This window comes from Chenopodium album, chromosome 23, assembly GCF_948465745.1.
Source record: "Chenopodium album chromosome 23, dcCheAlbu1.1, whole genome shotgun sequence".
Classification (NCBI taxonomy): domain Eukaryota; kingdom Viridiplantae; phylum Streptophyta; class Magnoliopsida; order Caryophyllales; family Amaranthaceae; genus Chenopodium; species Chenopodium album.
Window position 1 is genome coordinate 37964138 of NC_137856.1, and position 22119 is coordinate 37986256.

The following is a 22119-nucleotide window of genomic DNA, read 5'->3' on the forward strand; positions in this document are numbered from 1 at the left end:
TTTTCTTTTAGTTAATCATACGTGGGCACGGAATTTCACACTGTAGTATTGTTCACTAGTTCTAGGATGCAACCAAGAATTTGCGTAGGAGTAACGTGGAAATAACAGTGGATTTGGGCCTTAATGCCTCAGTCAATCTTTATCGAATTTGGGCTTTTTCACTGGTTAGGCCCATCAATAAGCACCAGCCTACAAATTACCATGTACAAAGATCGAGTTTCCAAGCAAGATTATTTATGAAACTTTTGTGCAAGTAATAAGTCTATTACGTTCTTATATGTCTCTTCTCTCAGATACTTCATGCACAAATGTGATCTTTCTAATTTCAAACCTAGCCTTATACTAGAAGTTACTATTGATATTGTGAACTAAGTAGAATTTACTTATTTTTTAAAACTTCATCTTCGAATATTTGACTCCCTCTGCTTGTGTTTTGTTGCTAGTTAAAGAAATGTGGTATGTAGCCCATAGTGAGCAATGATTGAGTAGTCGAATTGACCAATTATAAAGATCTTCGATATCAAGGTTAAAATATTTACATATCTTATGTACCAGTACCACGTACGTACGAGTATATTTTAAAATAACAAATATTTTAAAAAAATACAAAAAGGGATTAGAAAAGAAGTTATTTTAAAACATAATCAATCTTTATATCTTTTTGATAGATAGAAGCTTAAGTATTCACTTATTAGTACTTTCTAGTAGTTTAAAAAGATGTTCCAAGTCTCTAAGACTTCTTACCACAAATACACACATGAAATTTCATGTATTTTGCATTGTTGGTAGGTAACAAAACTTGTACTCCCTAGTTGGATATAAATAAAGCACATAACAAATGGTTTTAGTTTTTGCAATTTGCTTCAAAGGAGTAACTCTAAACTACACTTTATCTACTACAAGTAGATTCTTATTTAGTAAGAATTTTTGGCCAAAATAATTACACACTATGTCGTATGACATTTATAGCATATAGTAGCACTCCAAATAAATAGCACTCCCATCTTTATGATGAAATTTCCATCGTCAACTACAACAGTTTCACCTTTTAAGCTCCTAATTCATTCCCTAGGTTAGTCCATTCATACACCTAGCAAATTATGTTGAAACTATCACATGAAAACATTGTCTTCTTTTTCTTTGTTTTTTCAATTTTGGTGGCTCAAACGAAAGCAAAGCAACTTGATATTCATTACTATGAGCAAACATGCCCCCATGCTGAGAAGATAATCAGAGACGTAGTTCATAAGGCAACCTCAAGTGATTCCAAAGTTCCTCCTCGCATCCTTCGTATGTTCTTCCACGATTGTTTCGTTAGGGTATGTATTTTATATAGTCTTCTAGCTTATACGTACTTGCAACTTTTCAACTTTTGCACTATCTACATACTCTAAAATTTCATTGCTCGTATTTACAGATAAGCATAGTCACATATGATCTTGTTAGATGCTTAGTAATGTATGTTTTCAAAACATTATAGATTAGGAAACTCCGAGCTAGAAAGATGATTGCAAAAATATTCTTTTTAGATGTAAAATGCATCTATGGTGATGTATAAGTTAGTCTTTTCTATGTATATGCTTGTGATCCTTCTAAATTTATTTTTCTATATGCTTGAAAAAATTGTCTAGGGATGTGATGCTTCGGTTCTATTAGACTCCACGGATGATAACCTAGCAGAGAAAGACGGCCCTCCAAACATATCACTCCGCGCATATTATGTGATTGATAAAGCAAAAGCCAAGCTCGAAAAGGCTTGCCCTCAAACCGTCTCTTGTGCTGATATCATTGCTATTGCAGCTAGAGATGTAGTCAACTTGGTACGTTTTTACATTAGAAGGCAAGGCTTTATATTAGTGTTCTATGTAAGTAAAATATTGTCACATTTTAATTTGATCTTATTGGGTTTTATTAGGCTGGAGGACCATATTGGAATGTGTTGAAAGGGAGAAAGGATGGAAAAATATCAAGGGCAAATGAGACGCTAGACTTACCAACACCATCTTTTGATGCAACCAAACTTATAAAATTATTCTCAAAAAAAGGCCTTGGCATTAAAGATTTGGTAACCCTTTCGGGTGCACATACCCTAGGGTTCTCTCATTGTTCCTCCTTTAAAGCTCGAATACATCGTTTTGATGACAACTTTGACACGGATCCTAGCATGGACATCATGTTCGCCAACACCTTAAAACAAAAGTGTGCTAATAAGCATAATAGGATCAATAATAATTCAGGGTATTATTTGGACTCAACTTCATCAGTCTTCGACAATGAGTACTACAAGAGATTAGTAGCGCGAAAGGGTGTACTTGCAACGGATCAAGCTTTGTACAATGATTATAGGACTAAGTTTTTAGTCGAGTCATATGCCAGATATGAGGCCTTGTTCTTTATAGAATTTGCAGCTTCCATGGTAAAACTCGGAAATCTCGGTGTAAATGATCATCACCATGGAGAAGTGAGAGAAAAGTGCAGGTTTGTGAATTGAGTTCATGCATGCATGCATGCAGAGCGAGAATGAAGGGGAAAGAGATGAGAGAAAGAGTTTGCTAATTATGTCATGTATTTGTTAGTTGAGGTTAGTTATTATTGATTAAGTACTATAATTAAATTGTAGTACGTATGATTTTATTACATGCTTGTACGAGTATATTTAATTTTTTTCTTTTTGCAATTAAGAATGCAAAAATTGCATGTAATCAGCTTAACAACTCCATGTATCACTCTCTTTGCATTAGAAGAGCTTGTCTCTATGAATTTCCAAAGCTTAGGTTACAGTTAATTTACCCGTGTCAAATTAAACTTGCACCGATTTCGTGAACTCAAACCTACCACGGATATTTATGACAACATATAATGGTCATATATGTTTCAAACGGCATTATATGACCCTAAGATGTATCCCTTAAGATCTCAAGACTTTTCGCCACCGGGCCCCGTAACATCAAAATTCCTCAAAAGGCGTGAATAATAGCCTTCAATTTTGGAATTTTCTTTACCTTTTTTTCGGCCGAAAATAAAAATTGCAAAGGTGTTTACCATGGTCCCTAATACCCTCCGGAAGTCCAATTGGGTGGGTGGAACCATCCAATTTGCCATAAAACGGTCAATTTACTCGTTCGAAACTTGCACCGATTTCGTGAACTCGAGCCTGCCCCGGACATTTATGACAACATATAATGGTCATATATGGTTCCAAACGGCATTATATGGCCCTAAGATGTATCCCTTAGGGTCTTAAGACTTTTCGCCACCGGACCCCGTAACATCAAAAATTTCTCAAAAAGCGTGGAAAATAGCCTTCAATTTTGGAATTTTTTGACCTTTTTTTCGGTCGGAAATAAAAATTATCGATATGTTTACCATGGTCCCTAATACCCTCCGGTAGTCCAATTGGGTGGGTGGAACCATCCAATTTGCCTTAAAACTGTCAATTTACTCGTTCGAAACTTGCACCAATTTCGTGAACTCAAGCCTACCACGGACATTTGTGACAACATATAATGGTCATATATGGTTCCAAATGGCATTATATGACCCTAAGATTTAACCTTTAGGGTCTCAAGACTTTTTGCCACCGGGCCCTGTAACATCAATAATTCCTCAAAAATCGTGTATAATAGCCTTCAATTTTGGAATTTTTGACCTTTTTTCGGCCGGAAATAAAAATTGCCGAGATGTTTACCATGCTCCCTAATACCCTCCAAAAGTCCAATTTGACGGGTGGAACCAACCAATTTGCCTTAAAACTGTCAATTTACTCGTTCGAAACTTGCACCGATTTCGTAAACTCAAGCCTACCACGGACATTTGTGACAACATATAATGGTCATATATGGTTCCAAACGGCATTAAATGACGCTAAGATTTATCCTTTAGGGTCTCAAGATTTGTCGCCACAGGGCCCCGTAACATCAATAATTCCTCAAAAAGTGTGTATAATAGCCTTCAATTTTGGAAGTTTTTGACCTTTTTCGCCCGAAAATAAAAATTGCCGAGATGTTTACCATGCTCCCTAATACCCTCCGGAAGTCCAATTGGGTGGGTAAAACCATCCAATTTGCCTTAAAACTGTCAATTTACTCATTCGAAACTTGCACCGATTCGTGAACTCAAGCCTACCACGGACACTTATGACAACATATAATGGTCATATATGGTTCCAAACAGCTTTATATGACCCTAAGATGTATCCCTTAGGGTCTTAACACTTATCGCCACCGGACCCCATAACATCAAAAATTTCTTAAAAAGCGTGGATAATAGCCTTCAATTTTAGAATTTTTTGATCTTTTTTTCGCCCGGAAATAAAATTGCCGAGATGTTTACCATGCTCCCTATTACCCTCCGTGAGTCCAATTGGGTGGGTGGAACCATCCAATTTGCCTTAAAACGGTCAATTTACTCGTTCGAAACTTGCACCGATTTCGTGAACTCAAGTCTACCACGGACATTTAATTGTGACAACATATTATGGTCATATATGGTTCCCAACGGCATTATATGACCCTAAGATGTATCATTTAGGGTCTTAAGAATTTTCGCCACCGGAACCCGTAACATAAAAAATTTCTCAAAAAGCGTGGATAATAGCCTTCAATATTGGAATTTTTTGACCTTTTTTCGTCCGGAAATAAAAATTGCCGAGATGTTTACCATGGTCCCTGATACCTTGCGGGAGTCCAATTGGGTGGGTGGAACCATCCAATTTGCCTTAAAACGATCAATTTACTCGTTCGAAACTTGCAACGATTTCGTGAACTTAAGCCTACCACGGAAGTTTATGACAACATATAATGATCATATATGGTTCCAAACGACATTATATGACCCTAAGATGTATCCCTTAGGGTCTCAAGACTTTTCGCCACCGGGCCCTGTAACATAAATTTTTTTTCAAAAAGCGTGAATAATGACCTTCAATTTTGGAATCTTTTGACCTTTTTTCGCTCGGAAATAAAAATTGCCGAGATGTTTACCATGGTCCCTAATAACCTCTGGGACTCCAATTGGGTGGGTGGCACCATCCAATTTTCCTTAAAACGGTCAATTTACTCGTTTTCGTATACGCCTCTTGTATTGGCTATAAGTTTTCACGTGTACGTAGCCGGTTAATGGTCATATATGGGTCGAAACAATATTATTTGACCCCGGGATGCATCCTGTAATGTTCCGTGAAATTCCGACACCGGGTCCCGACACCTCTTAAACCGCCGCGATTCCGTGTATTATAGTGTTCATATTTTTCATCCGTATATCATTTTTTCACCTAGCGAGATTATGCATCCAAGTACTTCTAAGGGTTCCCAAAGGGCTTTGGGAGTCATAAATAGTGCCTGGAAACCATTATTACAGGACTTTTTTATTTCTAATTTTTTATAATGTGGTTGGTCTAGTACTTATTAATGCGCGGAGTATTTGTGACCTTGTGATAATTTGACTAATTAGTACGAATACCATATAAAAGTTCAAGTCTTTATTACTTAATGGCATTATGAAACATTAATTCTTATACCAAATTATAGAGCTTTGACTACCTCACTTACCTTTGGATAGGAAAAGGGGAAAATGAAAATAAAAAATTGAAACTCTCAGCTCCTATTTATTTATTTAATTTTTTTTTCTTTTTGCAATGAAGAATGCAGAAATTGTATGTTATCAGCTTAACAACTCCATGTATCACTCACTCTCTCTCAAAAAAAAAAAAAAAACGCTTAATATATCACTAGGGCTGTGCATCGGTCCAAAACCGGACCGGACCGAAGACCGAATTTTAGGAAAGCTGGGACCGAAGACTGGACCAATCGGTTCGATCCAAGACTGAACCGGACCGATTGGTCCGGGTTAAACCCCGGACCGGACCGATAATCGATGATTCTGAATAGTTTTCTAATGTGGACCTTATTGTTATGGCCTTTAAGCCTTTAATTCTTTGAGTATTGTACATTATAAACATATTAATCATTACTGCTTGCCTAATGCCTATTTACACATATATTTATTATTATTAATCAAGTCATTAAGTCATATAGTACCCATTTATAACTCAAAAGTCAAATCACAAATCCACAATTCCAAAAGTATACGTTAAATATACTACAATTCGTATTAAAGCCAAAACATCAATAAGGACAATAAAAATGAAATTATGAAATTGCTCCAACTCCTCCAAGAATCTTGAACATCATCATATCATCAGTATCAATCTGCAAAAGAAAACGAAAACACATATAAATTAAAAAATTCCAAAGAGATAATATATGTATTGAAGTATTAGTAATAATATAGTAGTATTACCTTTTTTAATTATCAAACAAAAACTACATCAGATTCACCATCATTTAAAGTAGAGCTCTCATAAAATCAGAGAAGCAATCATAAAAGAAATTTAGGAAGATGTGATGATGGGTCTGCAAACTTACAAGTTGCGTTTTTCATCAGTATTGCGGTTAACGTTTGTAGGTTTTAGGGTTTTTTCAACAGTTATGTTTTGACGTTTAATTCCCCTAGAATTAGTCTAGAACGTTTTAAATCAAAGGGTTTTTGTTAGCAATTAACGCAACCCATCGTAATCTGTAAAATGGGTTTCGGTCCGGTCTGGGCTTTTTTCGGGTTTTGACCGGACCGGACCGAAACCCGGAAATATAATATTCCGAAACCGAAGACCGGACCGATTATATTTGGTCTGGTTTGTTCCGGACCGGTCCGTGGTCGGTTCGGTTCCAGACCCACTTTTTGCACAGCCCTATATATCACTCTCTTTGCATTACAAGTTTAGTTTAACTTGTCTCTATGAATGATCAAAGCGATTATTTGGCTAAAAAAAAACGTGCATGTGATTTTACCGTCATTGTAGGATTAATTTTTTGATATGGTACTTATTAATGTTTCTTATTACGTACTCCGTATTAGTTTGTGACTTTATGCATGACTATTAACTAATTAGTACTGTACCATTCTAATTAAAAAAATATTACTGTTCTTGTGTACCATATACTAAAAGTTCAAGTCTTTATGGCCTTATGCATAACTAGTGCTTTGACTACCTTACTAACTTTTAGATATAATTTGGTCTAAGAATTAACGTTTCATAATGCATTAGGTCATAAAGTTCAAGTCTTTCTCATACTCACACGCACAACTCATAGCCTTAGAAATAGCTTCCATGAGATCATGGTCTATATATGTGCACAAAACAACATAAATTTTTACTAAACTATCACACACTGATACATGTAGTGCCTTCGTTGAAAGAACAAGGAACACAATCAATGATATTGACCATATTGTATGAGCTCAAAGTAGGACTTAAAAAGTTCAAATGCAATCAGATCTTTGAAGCTCCCTCTAATTATAAACCCTTATTTATTTATTTTAACACAAAATTAAATATATAAAAATTTTCGTTTTATAATTAAAGGAAACCAAAAAAAAAAAAGAATAACAAGTATATTACAGGTACAAGAGGTATAAATGACTAAATGAGAAATGTACTCCACAGCTTACACCAACAACCGTACTCCAAGAAATCCGAGTTGATAGATAAGTATGAACCAATAGGCTTACCTTTAATAACATTCTTAAGTTAACGTAATATTTCTTGCATTCAAAAGGATTTCAAAGCTTTAAAAGTTTGGTATTCATTAGTCAAGGGTTAAGCAACTCTTTTTCAGTTCTATCAATAGAATGTACAGTACTAAACTTTATGTTTGGTGAAAAAAGTGTATTTATTGAGTATATGATTGCCAACCCCTCTTAAAAGGAAGGAAGAGAAAAGGTTATAGGAGATAGTAAATTATAGGGGAAAACCTAATAATTAACAACTTTTATAATCAATAATTCATCATGATTTTAATTCATGTATATATATATATTGACTTATTGAGTATTGCACTCTCACCACCCAAAAAAAAAAAAAAAAGGTATTGCACTAGATAATTAATCCAAAAATATGAAGATTCAAGACTATAATTTCGCTAAGGCAGCTAACAAATATTGTAACTAGTTATTCTATAAACTAATTTGTCTCTACAACTACTTATATAAGTAATATTCGTATAGATTATACCATGTACATATTCGTCTCTACTTCGTATATAAGTGTTGTCAAAAAATGAACCAAAAAAAAAAAAGAGATATATCAATGAATAGAATGAAAAATAAATTATTAATTGCATATTACAGGTATATGTCATCTCCTTATAAAGCTAATATAGTCGCTAAAAATAAAATTTGCTCGACTCCAACTCGAGTGCATCTAGGCATATAGAGCCTATGTGTTTCACATACACATAGGAGCGCATTTGATGTACCATTAGGCATATAGTGCCATTAGGCATATAGTGATATTTTTTGCCATCAAATTTTCTATCACCGTTTCCATTACTTACAAAAATGTCATCTTGTTTGTTTCAATGGCACATAGGCCCTATGCGCCAATAGTTTTCTGACTCGAATATGTACTTAATGAGCTGTATAGTACTCCATGTCAATTGTCAAGCACTATGATGTAGCTAAAGGTAGACAAAAATCAATATCCAAATAATTGTGTTACTACTCCATATTATTTGCAATTTTTCAAAAAGAAATACGGAGTACGAAGTATATGTTTTTGACGGGTTAAAAAGTTACGAGTACAAATACAATACGATAAGCAAAAACCATAGACAGTTGTACGATAACAAATCGAAGACCACAAATTTTCAAGACTACCTTTTTCAAAAACACAACCATAATAATAGTAGTTCAAGTTTTCTAGTAAGTACATGGCTTAAAATTTTCTCATAAGTTTAAATGGGAATTACTTGATCTTAAAGCACACTAAAGAGTTGGTTTATTTTTCCCAGGGTTTTCAAGTTCAATGAGTGCCTTGAAAGCTCAATCCATTCACTTACAGAACTATAAATACTTCTCCAAGTTTAAGGCATTTCCATCACCAAGCATCCCTTCAACACATTTCTTCAATCCTCTTAATTAAGACGACGAAAATGGCTACTCAATCAACCAAAGTCCTCTTCTTTGTTCTCTTCTCCTTCGCAATTTGCCGCACTCATGCAGCACTCAATGCTCATTATTATGATCAATCATGTCCACAAGCCGAGTTCATTGTATCACAAACGGTTCGCAATGCTTCCATATATGATCCCAAAGTCCCAGCTCGTATCCTCCGTATGTTCTTCCATGATTGTTTCATTAGGGTAAGCATCTTCTCAACTATTATACTTCTAACTATATAATTATTCTAAGTCTAGAACAATGTAATTACGCGTTAGTAAAACTAATAATATTGGATCGTATTAGGGATGTGATGCATCAGTCTTACTCGATTCAACACCTGAGAACAAAGCAGAGAAGGACGGGCCTCCTAACGTCTCAGTTAGAGCATTCTATGTAATCGACGATGCTAAGGCCAAGCTTGAGAAGGCATGTCCACACACAGTTTCTTGTGCTGATGTACTCGCCATGGCTGCCAAAGATGTTGTCGCTATGGTAAGTTCTTGCTTCTTATCCATCCATACACACGAGGCAAATGATACGTACTGATATTGATTATATCTCATATCTCTAATACTCGTATCAATTCTCTAATTTACGATTTTTTTACCTCAGACTGGAGGACCAAGCTGGAACGTACTAAAAGGTAGAAAAGACGGAAGAGTATCAATGGCTAATGATACCGCCAATCTCCCAGCTCCATTCTTGAACGCGACAGCACTAATTCAGGCCTTCGCTAGCAGAGGATTGAGCATAAAAGATTTGGTTACTCTATCTGGTGGACATACTCTAGGCTTCTCACATTGTTCTTCCTTTGTAGCTCGCGTTCACAATTTCAGCACATTACACGCAACTGATCCTAGCATGAACACCGAATTTGCTAGCTTACTCAAGAACAAGTGTCCAAGCTCAAACAACAACGGCGATGCAGGACAATTCTTGGATTCAACTGCATCACAATTTGATAATGACTACTTCAAACAAATCATTGCAGGAAAGGGTGTTTTCATATCAGACCAAGCCATGTACAACGATCAAAGGACTAGACCGATTATTGAAGCATTCGCCAAAGACCAAAACATGTTCTTCAGAGAGTTTGCTGCCTCAATGATAAAGCTTGGAAATGTTGGGGTTAATGAAGTAGGAGAAGTGAGACTCAACTGCCGAAAACCAAACTAAGTTCCGGAACCAAATTGTGTACATAAACACACATGGAAGAGACGAAAGCGATTCCAAGAGAGTGTGGAAGAGAAAAGAAGACATTTCTAATGTAATAATGTTTGAGTGAGAAGGAAAAAATAAGCCATATATAACTAATTTGTTCATCATGTTCTTGAAAGATTTTATACTGTAAAGATTTTTTTTATATGTTTGTATACTCAACAAAATGGAGTGTGTGTTATTATTTTCTTACTATTGATTTTCTGAATTGGTACATTCATTATTTCTTGGTAAAATTAATTGATTTTATGTATGGGCATTGAAGATTTTTAGCAAAAGCAGGAAAATGAATTCTTGAGATAATCTACAAGTTATACGAAGTATTATTCTTAAAAAGATTAAAAATTAAAAATTTCACAAAATCTCCAAAATCATTGGAGAATGGACAAGTCAACTTAATAAATAATAAAAAAATACAGGATCATTGTTAGTATTGACAGCTCTACTACCAAAAATATTTTCTTTACTACGACATGTTTTTTTTTTTTTTTTTTGGTTTTTTTGACCCAATACTACGAAATGTAATTACCATCAATAATATAATACAAGTAAATGAAAATTCATTTTTCCGCAAAAAAAATAATAATAAATAAATTCATTTGTTACTTGTTAGTACTAAAAGAGGGTAAAATTACATCCAAATCCTTAATGAATGACATAATGTGACCCAAAAGAAACCATTAATGTTATAGTTAAACAGCAAAATGAGAAATCGCGCGTACTGTACATGATGCATATAAAATGGATGCATCTTTTGCTTTTCAAATAAAAGATCAAGTATGAACCGATGCCAAGGCTATTAAATGGGCATGAATATTTTAAATATTTCACGTGCATGTGTTATGTGATACGCGCATAGTATTAAATGGGCAAGCCACCCATGCCAAGGCTAGCCCCCCAGACGTGGCCACTATATATACTATACAATATGTCAATATGGTTTGAGTCTTGCCAATCCTAGGCGTGCTTTTGGACTTGTGCCTACCCGAGTACCCGATCCATTGCCAACCTTATACATGTTAATTAAGAATGGGTGGGCATAAAAAAAAGATGGATAAAATAAGAGCTATTATGTAAGAAAACGGTAGATAAAGTAAGAAACAAGTAAATAAGTAGAAATGTGTAACTTTTGTGGGTGAGAAAGATAAGGTGATAAAAATATTTGCCTGAAATGAAATATAACATAATATGTTAAGAATATTATGAAACAGAGGTAGTACTCCATATACGAACTTTAATTTCCAGCATCAAATGACACTTCGTCTCCTTACAGAGCCTACCCCAACCTCTACAAAGTAAGGTTTTGATCCATACGTACAGTCAAATAAACAGCTTGAATTATTGCTTAATTACAATATCTGGTAGCATAACCAGAAATTTAGTAAAACCATCAAGTGTTCAACAGAACAGCTGCTTATCGCTTATTACATCCGGTAGCATAAGTACAAATCCTGAAATCTTTGTGGGTCCTACTGTTTTAAAGAATACGGAGTAAGTTTTAATACCACTATGTATGTCTGAAATTACTAGTCACATATTTTACTATTGGATTGAAATCCTTAAACAAGTACGAGTAAATTTTTCTATCATAATAATGGTTACTGATTACATTCTAATCCATACAATATGCAAATATAACTAACTGGTCTAATTCAGAACAGAGGAGAATAAATGGTATGTTGACTGAGCAATCATACAGTTGGAATGACATTGCTTAACACATGCAGTACAAAAATACATGTACGTCTACTTTAAGGGTCACCAACCGTAGTCCTTTAACAGACCTGATAGATCAGTAAGAACCAACACTTTGGGCTCATTTCTTAGAGTTTAAATAAAAGTTTAAAAAGTTTGACTATTGATTAATCAAAACCAACAATATTAACACATAGAACTCAAAAAAGTTAGTTAGCTCTAAGAAAAACTCTAATAGATATACATGAGATGCAATTATATGAATCAACAAATGAGACATTGATTTAGAGGTTAAAATCGAAGTATCCAATAATTTAAAATTCTCTCAAAAGGCATTTGAATTCCAAGGATAAAAGGCAATGCACGCAAATAAATTCATAAAAATGCATAATAAACACACTACATCGCAATTCAGGTTTAATTTATCTTAAATTCACAATTTTATGCTAATTCGAGAAAATATAATTAATGTTTATGCATGAATGCTATGATTAGAAAAACTTATAATATAAATTAGGACTTAGAATTTGAGCCAACAATCTAGAAAAGAAGAGGGTGTTTAGTTTCAGCTGTTGGTACTGTTAGTTTCATTCACAATCACGTTTCTGATTAGATAAAAACTTGAAAATAACACAGCATGAAATCTTCTAATATCACATATAAAATTAAAAGGAATACTTGATCTTAAAAGTACAGTAAGAACAGGTGGTTTCAAAGGAATTTTGAGTCCAATGAGTGCCTTGAAAGCGCAGTCCTCTATTATCTCCAAATTTTGTTCTAACACTGTGCTACATTAACTATAAATAGAGCTCTAAGTCTATGGTATTTCCATCATATCAAGCCTGCTTACAAGTATCAACACTTTCACTTACCTCGAAAGTACGAAATGGCGGCTCAAGACACCAAAAACCTCTTCCTTTCAGCCTTATTACTTCTCTCCATTGCAGTTTTCAGCTGTCAAGCAGCACTCGATACTCACTATTACGATCAAACATGTCCACAGGCTGAGTCTATTGTTGCACAGACAGTTCGTAATGCTTCTATATATGATCCCAAATCCCCAGCTCGCCTCCTTCGCATGTTCTTCCATGACTGCTTCATCAGGGTAAGAATCTTTCCACTAATCCATGAAAGAATACACATGAAAGCATGCACCAAATAGTTTTTTTTTCCTTCTGAATAATATCTAAAATTCTAAACTTATGTGGCATTTGGAAGTGGGTTACAGGGAGCATTGGGCAATGCAAACAGTCTATATACATAATCAACCTAACCAATCTAGGCTGCTTTATATTCTTTTATACATTAACTAAGATATTGAATCATGCTAGGGATGTGATGCATCAATTTTATTGGACTCGACTCCTGGGAACAAAGCAGAGAAGGATGGTCCACCAAACATCTCAGTCCGATCATTCTATGTCATTGACGATGCAAAGGCTAAGCTTGAGAAGGCATGTCCACACACAGTTTCATGCGCGGACATAATAGCTATGGCTGCCAGAGATGTTGTCACTATGGTAAGTATTGCCATTCGCATCAGTCTTTCATTCTATGATACATAGTTGCATACTCAATGAATCTTCACTTTTTTTACGGCACTTATTCATTGTCTAACTCTGAATTTCTATTTCTAAGACTGGAGGACCTTACTGGAGTGTACTCAAAGGAAGAAAAGATGGAAGAGTGTCAAAAGCCAGTGATACTACAAATCTTCCACCCCCATTTTTGAATGCGAATCAACTAATTCAGACCTTTGCTAAAAGAGGATTAGGCATTAAGGATCTGGTCGCTCTATCCGGTGCCCACACTCTTGGCTTCTCACACTGTTCTTCCTTTGTTGCTCGTGTCCATAATTTCAGCACAGTACATGAAACTGATCCTAGCATGAACTCCGAATTTGCCAGCTTACTCAAGAAAAAGTGTCCAAGACCAAACAACAATGGTGATGCAGGGCAGTTCTTAGATTCAACTGCATCACGATTCGATAATAACTACTACAAACAGATCATCGCTAGAAAGGCTATTTTTAATACAGACCAAGTCATGTATGATGATCAGAGGACTCGCCCAATGATTGAGGCATTCGCCAAAGACCAAAACTTGTTCTTCAGAGAGTTTGCAGCCTCAATGATAAAGCTTGGAAATGTGGGGGTTATTGAAGAAGGAGAAGTGCGACTAAACTGCCGAAGAATAAATTGAGTGTTGATAAAGGATTCATGTGTACATCAAAGGGAGAAACTTTTAAGAGAGGAAATAAGCCATTTCTTGTATTGTAGAGAGATGTAATAATGTGAGAGTTTTATGTTTGTGTACTCTGACTATCATAATACAAATTTACTATTTTCATATACTCAGGCAAAATTAATTAAGTTTATCTGGAAATATCTTAAAAGGGAAAAACTCCAAAAATAAACTTGAATGCACAATACACAAGAAGCAGGATCATTCAGCATCCATCAACTAAGCCATTTCCATAGAAAGAAAACCAATGAACTTTACAAACTTACATATCCCAAGTTACACAGGCAGGCAGTCAAAAGCACTAATACACCAATATATCCTCTCTACCCCGGATCATGAGTTGAAACTAATCAAACGTATGAACCCATGCCCAATGCCAACAATACTTGCTGGCTTGATATTATGAATGAACTCATCTGCTCAAATTTATACAGTAGCACCTATTATGCTACTAGAACTCCAAATTCCCATGCCTTGAATTTAGTATACTTAGCTAAATCCACCATCTATATAGTCCATTAACAATGAGGCTCAAAGATTCACTGTAGACCTTTATCAATAATGCACTATAATGACATGACTTGTTAAATAGATTATGCCTCATTCTTCCAGTGAAAAAGCACTATCTCTGATCAAGAGTTGATTGGAAACTACTCCAATATTGCAGGGAAAGACTAAGCTCATTCAACCCCCTTCTCTAAAACAAGATGCTTTTAACGGTATTAGGGTAATTGTTGTTGGCAAAAACTGCTCTGTAATAGGATTAATAGCATCCAATTCTGTCTTCCCGTACATTCTGAACTAAGACCTTGAATATACTTAGTTTTTATTAACACTAAGAACTTGAGACATATCTATAATAACAACTCATCAATACAACCATATCAGGCAACCACCCAGCCAGAATATGGCAGGAAGCATGACCTACAGCTCTACAATGCAAAACCCTCTCAAGCTTTTTAAGCAATAATATGTTACCTCTTGAAGCTTCTACTTCCTCTTTCTCTTCTTTCCTTTCAGTTCGTAATAACACCTTCTAGGAATAATTGTCATGATGAATCAAACCTTTTCAAGAACAATTTCTTCATTTTTGTTCCCTCAACACCAAATTTCATACGGGTTACCTTGAGACATCACACTCTAGTAATCTACTATTTAAACCACAATTATGTTGGGAAAAATTACATTCTCACAAGTCACAAAATCCCAAATTGGTACATAATGCTATTGCTTGTTTCTAACCAGCTAAATTTCTAACGAACAGAGAGCTTAGGGATGATAGGTTTTGTCACAACAGGAGGAAATGCAACAAAGCCTCATATATTGGGAAGCTGTAAGGACTGAATTGAATTTTGTGCCCAAATTAGTAAGTACAAGAAGAAAAGGTATTACAAGAAAATCATTTGGATCTTCCAATACAGGGGTGCTTTGAGCTCAGAACAGTTCTTGATGCTACTTCAATTAGGAATATCCTTATCTGTATTATGCAAGGAATCAGTATTGGAGGGAGGGGCACATTAGTCATAGCCTATTAGTAGTGTCTTGAGGAATAAGTTAGAGTTTGTTATGAGAGTTTTCTATAAATAGGACTCATTAGGAGGGTTAATAATCATGCGGAAAATATTGTTAAGCTTGGCTTAGTTTTGGAGAGCTACTCTTCCTCTCGAATGAAGAGTAATTGTATTGTTAGATTACATTGATCTTCAATACAAATATCCGTTACTTAGCTTATATTCTGCTTAATCATCTTCTTAAACTCTCCCTAATCTTTCTGACCTGAGCTAATTCCTAGCATATTATACCTCAAATAACACAGAGATCTTGTGTCAAAAAAAAAAAAAAACACACACACACACACTCACACACAGAGATCTTTTTCCCTATAATATTGAGAATTGATGTCAACCAAAATTCACAATTAATAACACGGGATAAAAATTTTACATCATCACCATATACATTGCAGATCATATATAAGAATGAAATGCAGCAGGTAATAGCTAGCCTTGGCATTATGTGATTGTAAAATAGTGACGATAAATGCAGAAGGCAATAAATGGCTCTGGCATTGTGTGATAGTAAAATAAGGATGATGCTTAGCTCGACCAAGCAAAAACTACATCTGAACGAAAAACATACTTGACCCCTTTGGTTACATTCCGAGCTTCATGCAACATACACTTGTCACCATGAATATGAACGAGTGCCATCCCCTCTGCAGGAGCCACCTGCATATGAAGCCTTTTAGTTAGCCATATATACTATCAAAGATTCACAGCAATAAGATTACTTCTCTTAGAGAAAAATAACACATAGAAGTCAGAAAAGGTGGAAAATAGAGCACACCTCAGCCACCACTTTGCTTCTTGAACCATAAAATACTGTTTCACCTCCAACTAAGGGATCTGTGTTACCTAGGCTCTTGACATCACTTTTGCTTTTGGATTGAGAACTGCCACTAAGGTATATTAACAGCGTATAGTGTGTGTGCTTTCCATCACCAAGATCAACACTTTCATCAATATGACGCCCGAAACGCTGACCAACCTTGTATCTGCAAAACCAAGAGACCAATTTCAAATTCAGAATCACATTCACTTGATGAATCCCAAGAGCTTATTACATAAGTTCCAAAATCATATACAGCTAGAGTCAGTGACAAAACATAAACCACACTGCCACCATCCCCAGTAAAAAACGAAGGCAAGGAAAACAGGAGAAACTAAAAAATCCATGGGCAAGGGCTCTCAGATAGCTCATCAATACTTCGTATGATTTAACGTAGCAAAACTGCAAATGACATCCCCCAAAGGCAATAACAACTTCTCATTCATGGGGTAAATGAGTATTAAACAAACATGTCATTAATGTCATAATTCAACAGTGATAAAATTGTAAGTTAGGAATTAAAATATAATACTGGAAAACATTTTGCAATCATCAAGCGGACCTATCTCATACAAGAAATTATCTTAAGGCCAGGTCTCATCGATTGAGAAAAACATTTTGCAATCATCAAGAGGAAAACATTTTGCAATCATCAAGCGGACCACCCATGCCCTAGAAAGTATGATAGAAGGTGAAAAAAGTGGATTGAGAAAAGCAGGGATGGAGAGTTTATGGACAAGGGATCTCAGACAACTCATCAATAAAATTTGAAGTGGCAGATCTACAAATGACATTTTCCAGAGGCAAAATCAATTTTTTGTTCATAGGGTCAATAAATTGTAAATAGACAAACCTTTATTGTGACAATTTCACAATAATAGAGCTGCAAGTTGATTATAAGTTACAGCTCGACCTATCACATACATCAATGTATCTCAGAGCCAAGTCTCAGCGATTAAGAAAAGTTTACACATACCCTGAAAAGAATGGTAATAGATGAATGATGCCATGGATACAATAATTACAAACCAAACAGCCAACAAACCTGTAGAATCTGATGTTTGGATTAAGCCCGACAGCAGCTTTCCCGCGTATTTTAATATCTCTAAACAATTTGTTAAGACCTGACTCCCAAATTATGCCAGCAAGTTGAGGATCATTCACAGAGACCCGGTCATTGTCTCTATAAGCTTCACCTTTAGCTGGCCCAAGACTCCCTTGGTGCACAAAACCAAGTGACTCTGCAGCTTTGACAAATGCCTCAGACTCAAAAGGCGTGAAAAAATTTGGTACCTGAACATCTTAAATGAGATTTCAGATATAAGACATATGCCCACCTATAATTGTTCAATTCTCACCCTTCTAATAGTTTAATTTCTAACATGTGCAACACCAAATTACCAATAGTAATACCAATAAAACAACATCTGTAAATATAGCAAATTCAACCATCATGGCAATTTACATACATAAATCATTACTTCATGAACAAAGACATCCAACATTGTATTATTATAGATTAATAGGCATCATTATACTTATATGACATCATTATATTTCAAAATTTCAATATAGAAACACGATTCATTTTTGGTACTTTTAGACATCTTTATAGGTGCTTTATGGATTCAAACCACCTTATATGACCCCAAAATTCACCCCACACATTTAGTTAATTTTTTGAAAATATGTCAAAAATTGACCCAAAATCGTGTATTATTCAATTATGGACAATTTTTCACTTTTTTGGACTCAGAAAAAAAAGTTGTCGAGATGCTTCCCAAGGACCCTAATACACCCCTGGAGTCCATATGGGTGGGTGAAACCATCCAATATGCCTTAAAACTGTCAAGTTACCCGTTTACAACTTGCATCGAATTCATAAACTCAAGGCTACCAGAGACATTTATGACAACATATAATGATCATATAGGGTTCCAAACGACATTATATAACCCCGGGACGTATTCCCTAGTATCTCGAGATTTTTCTACACCGGGTCTCGAAATCTCCGAAATTGCTCAAAAGCGTGAATTATATAGCCTTCAGTTTTGACCAATTTTTGAATTTTTTTCACTCGGAAAAAATAAATGCCAAGATGCTTCCTATAGACCCCAATACCCTCCGAGAATTCAATTAGGTGGGTGGAACTATTCAATTTGCCTTTAAGCATCCAATATACCGGTTTTCGTAAAACCTTTATGTAGCCGACTAATGGTCGTATATGGGCCTAAATCGGGTGGATGCATCCCATAGTATTCCGTGATTTTTTTACACTTTGTCCGGACACCTCCTAAATTGCTCCGATTTCGTGTATTATAGCCTTTAAATTTGGCTTCCGTACATCATTTTTTCACCATGCGAGAGTATGCATCAACGTACTTCCAGGGTTCCCAAAGGGCCTTCGAAGTGCCCAGAACCATCTCATTCATCCTTAATTATCATGTCTTAAGGCAAAGAAGACATACCCTCAAATGACAAAAATCTCTCTTTGTATGCCTTGTCCTTGGGTGCACATGTCTTGTCCACATGCCACACGCCCCCTTGCACCATTCAACATCCCAACACTTTGGCTTTGTTACTTGTCCCAATCTCATACTTAGCATTTTTTAGCACATATTATAATACATGGATGTCTTTGTTCATTCCTTACCCTTCTAAGATATTACTATGAAGAACTTACCCTAGTTTCATACCATCCTCACAAAAACAGCATTTTACCTCTTTCCGAATGTTGAGCGGTCTATGAGCATCTTTAAACAGAAAATTTATGATTGAATCACTAATTTGATCAATAAAATATACGACGTATGACTTAAGCCCAAAAAGACTACTACTTTCACCTCCAACATAGTAACATAATCCCCTGATCACCCCCTCAAATACAAAAACAATTAACATGTAAAAACACCTTTCACAGTCTTTTTGTTTTAACCCATCAAATTGGGAAATCCCCAAATTTGATAAGGCAAATTCCCCAAAAAAATTAATAAAACACTACATTTTAGCACAACCCCAGAAATATGCAACCAAGAAATACAAGTAATTTGCAACCAAATACAATAAATCCCAATGTTATTATCAAATATGCATTAAAATTAACACCAATTTCAACATATAATACTTACGAGTAGTATAATATATATTCAGCAAAAATTCAACAAGCACATTAAGTTGACAAAAAATAAATTGCAAAGAAAGAGTGGAAGAAAGATAATTACAGTAATAAGATCGTTTCCTTTGAGAAAATTGAATTGGAGTTTGTGCTTAGGTTTGATAACTGGGAATTCCACCTTTTGATCTCCCATTCTCCAGTTTTCTTCCTCTTGCACTTTGCTTTCCCCAACTCTCTCTCTCTTTTTCTCTCTGTCCTCTAATTTGCCATGTCGAATCAGCTCTTCCATGATTTGGACCTTTGCAAAAATCTGGGCCAACTCGTATTTTGACTGAATCCGAACATTGCTTTAGTGTTAGGGAAATTGGTCTGGGCCTCTCTAATACGAAGTATGGGCATGAACCGTGCCATGGAACTTGTAGGTACATGTGTTGTGTCAACGCACTTCGTACTTTAACCTAACACGTTGTGTCTAAATTAGGAAGAAATAGTTTATTTTGTGTTGTGCCAGCAAACCCTTTTTATAGAAAAAATTTATTGATTAATTTGTTTAAAAAAATATTAACTGTGCTGACATGCCCGTCGTGCTCGTGCTATATCATCATGTCTCTCGTGTCGTGTCAGACTTGTGATAAGCTTAAAGCTTGAGTCGTTTTAGGCCCTTTTCTCGTGCTTGCTCAACCCATGCCCATCTCAAGTGATATTCTTTCTCATGCGATGTTTTGGGGTATTTTATTTTCTCCAATAGATATAAATCACTATTTAGGGTTGCATATAAACTTTAAAAGCAGTTCTAAAAAATGCTATTAATTTGAAAATTTATGATTAAAATACGCATTGGTCGGCAAAACTAATGATTAGTTATTCTTAATTTATCCTTTTTAAGCTTCTTACATGCAAACTCTAGGGCTATTGTTAAATATGACTTGAAATCTAGTACAATGGCAAAGGGGTCAACTCCAAACGCACATATCTCTCAATCCAAAAGTGATCATGAGGTGATTCAAGTTGGAGGTGATAGCTTGTTTCAAGAGATTTCCAACGATAGGTCATATACCCTATTTTGATAAGAAACGAGAGAGTTATGACCGTTTTACGAAAGACTGTCGAAGCTGGGGAAGGGTCACGGACATGCCCTGTATAGCACGCCCATGCCTAGTCGAATGAAGACGTTTTTTGCTTCCTATTTTCGGTTTTATTTATGATGCCTACTAATGATATTCCTTGGGGAATAATTTAGGGTTTCTTTATGTTATATGCTGTTGGGTGGACAATTAAAAGTGTTAAATATTGATTAGTTAGCCTAGCCAATTTAAGCCGTTATGTAACTCCATTGTTGAGAGATTTTGTGAGATAGAGAATGTTGTATCTCTCTTGTTTTTTTTTTTTTTTTTTTTTTTTTTTTTTTTTTTTTTTTGACGAGTGTATCTCTCTTGTTTATCCCCCATGAAAATAATAAGAAAGTACTATCCCTTACCCCGTGGACGTAGGTCATGTTGACCGAATCACGTATATCTGTGTATTCATCTCATCTACTTTCTATTTTAATTTATTTCTCAAATTTACATTTTATATATTATATTGTTGTCTATGTTCCGCGCATATCAAACACCTAACCTAATTCAAATCTATCCTCATCTATTTCCTAACAGCCCCTAGCTTGATCATTTTCCTTAATCATAAATAATATAATATTTATAATAATAAATTGGATTGAGAAAACACGGATGTTAATATTATTACGAGTAACACAAATTTGCTATCAAATCAACTACTCCGTACAATAAATAAGATCATACTCGGATACAACTTATGTTGATATATACTTTCTAGTTAACATAAAACTATAAATTGTAAACGTTTGAAATATATATATTTTCATTATAGGTAAATTATTTCCAATCAAAAGACAAATTGCAACAATACACTTAACAGTAGTATATCAGTACAAGTTGAAGTAACGATAATATTGTCACGTTTCAAAAGACACGTTATATTCTATGGACAGTTTAACAGTAGTTGTAGCAACAAATTTTAGAATGAAATGAAAACAATAAATGGAACATGCATAATATTCAGAATGAAAATAATTGCGACAACTGACGAACATTATTCAATTCACCTATTCACTTCTTCTTCTTACTTTTTTTTTTTTTAATTACTTACGAGTAGCTTTCTTCACCTCAATAATGACTCCCATATATATGACCATATAGTCGACCCATACATGATAATGATAATAATAATTTTGACGAATAATAATAATTTTGTTTCTTATTTTTCTGTAGCCTATGTTTCAAACACACGCTCCTAATCTTGTCATCTTCCCCATATTATTCTATTATTTGTAATGATCAACCTTAACTATAATGTATGGTCCGTTACTCGGTTTTTATCATGCATAGATGCTATATAAAGTATTAACTAGCTTAGAATATTAAGAATATTGATAGTGTATA

General features: G+C 35.0%; 3 protein-coding genes and 1 pseudogene across 3 annotated transcripts; 3 read left to right on the forward strand and 1 right to left on the reverse strand.

Annotated features, from left to right (window-relative positions):
* The first annotated feature begins 1100 nt into the window (after positions 1 to 1100).
* LOC145607579 (peroxidase 66 pseudogene) lies at positions 1101 to 2491 on the forward strand (annotated as a pseudogene).
* Positions 2492 to 8830: 6339 nt separating this feature from the next.
* Positions 8831 to 10322, forward strand: LOC145608393 (peroxidase 66-like). The gene is made up of 3 exons (XM_081664004.1): positions 8831 to 9200; positions 9304 to 9492; positions 9613 to 10322. Exons 1-3 carry the CDS (start codon positions 8991 to 8993, stop codon positions 10174 to 10176), a joined length of 963 nt encoding a protein of 320 aa, XP_081520130.1. The 5' UTR covers positions 8831 to 8990; the 3' UTR covers positions 10177 to 10322.
* A 2315-nt stretch (positions 10323 to 12637) lies between these two features.
* On the forward strand, positions 12638 to 14376 carry LOC145608619 (peroxidase 66-like). Its single transcript, XM_081664233.1, has 3 exons — positions 12638 to 13018; positions 13245 to 13433; positions 13552 to 14376. The coding sequence occupies exons 1-3, from the start codon at positions 12800 to 12802 to the stop codon at positions 14113 to 14115; spliced, it is 972 nt and encodes a 323-aa protein (XP_081520359.1). The 5' UTR covers positions 12638 to 12799; the 3' UTR covers positions 14116 to 14376.
* A 1681-nt stretch (positions 14377 to 16057) lies between these two features.
* LOC145608977 (uncharacterized) lies at positions 16058 to 19965 on the reverse strand. The gene is made up of 4 exons (XM_081664553.1): positions 19767 to 19965; positions 17591 to 17838; positions 16504 to 16711; positions 16058 to 16385 (listed from the first exon to the last, which is right to left on the reverse strand). The coding sequence occupies exons 1-4, from the start codon at positions 19947 to 19949 to the stop codon at positions 16254 to 16256; spliced, it is 771 nt and encodes a 256-aa protein (XP_081520679.1). The 5' UTR covers positions 19950 to 19965; the 3' UTR covers positions 16058 to 16253.
* Between the last annotated feature and the right edge of the window lie 2154 nt (positions 19966 to 22119).

Coding starts and splice junctions, on each gene's coding strand:
- LOC145608393 (XM_081664004.1), top strand. CDS start 8,991: ATGGCTACTCAATCAACCAAAGTCCTCTTCTTTGTTCTCTTCTCCTTC. Junction 9,201..9,303: donor TCCATGATTGTTTCATTAGG/GTAAGCATCTTC, acceptor GGATCGTATTAG/GGATGTGATGCATCAGTCTT. Junction 9,493..9,612: donor CCAAAGATGTTGTCGCTATG/GTAAGTTCTTGC, acceptor TTTTTACCTCAG/ACTGGAGGACCAAGCTGGAA.
- LOC145608977 (XM_081664553.1), bottom strand. CDS start 19,949: ATGGAAGAGCTGATTCGACATGGCAAATTAGAGGACAGAGAGAAAAAG. Junction 17,839..19,766: donor AAGGAAACGATCTTATTACT/GTAATTATCTTT, acceptor TAAGATGTTCAG/GTACCAAATTTTTTCACGCC. Junction 16,712..17,590: donor CCAAACATCAGATTCTACAG/GTTTGTTGGCTG, acceptor TTGGTTTTGCAG/ATACAAGGTTGGTCAGCGTT.
- LOC145608619 (XM_081664233.1), top strand. CDS start 12,800: ATGGCGGCTCAAGACACCAAAAACCTCTTCCTTTCAGCCTTATTACTT. Junction 13,019..13,244: donor TCCATGACTGCTTCATCAGG/GTAAGAATCTTT, acceptor GAATCATGCTAG/GGATGTGATGCATCAATTTT. Junction 13,434..13,551: donor CCAGAGATGTTGTCACTATG/GTAAGTATTGCC, acceptor TCTATTTCTAAG/ACTGGAGGACCTTACTGGAG.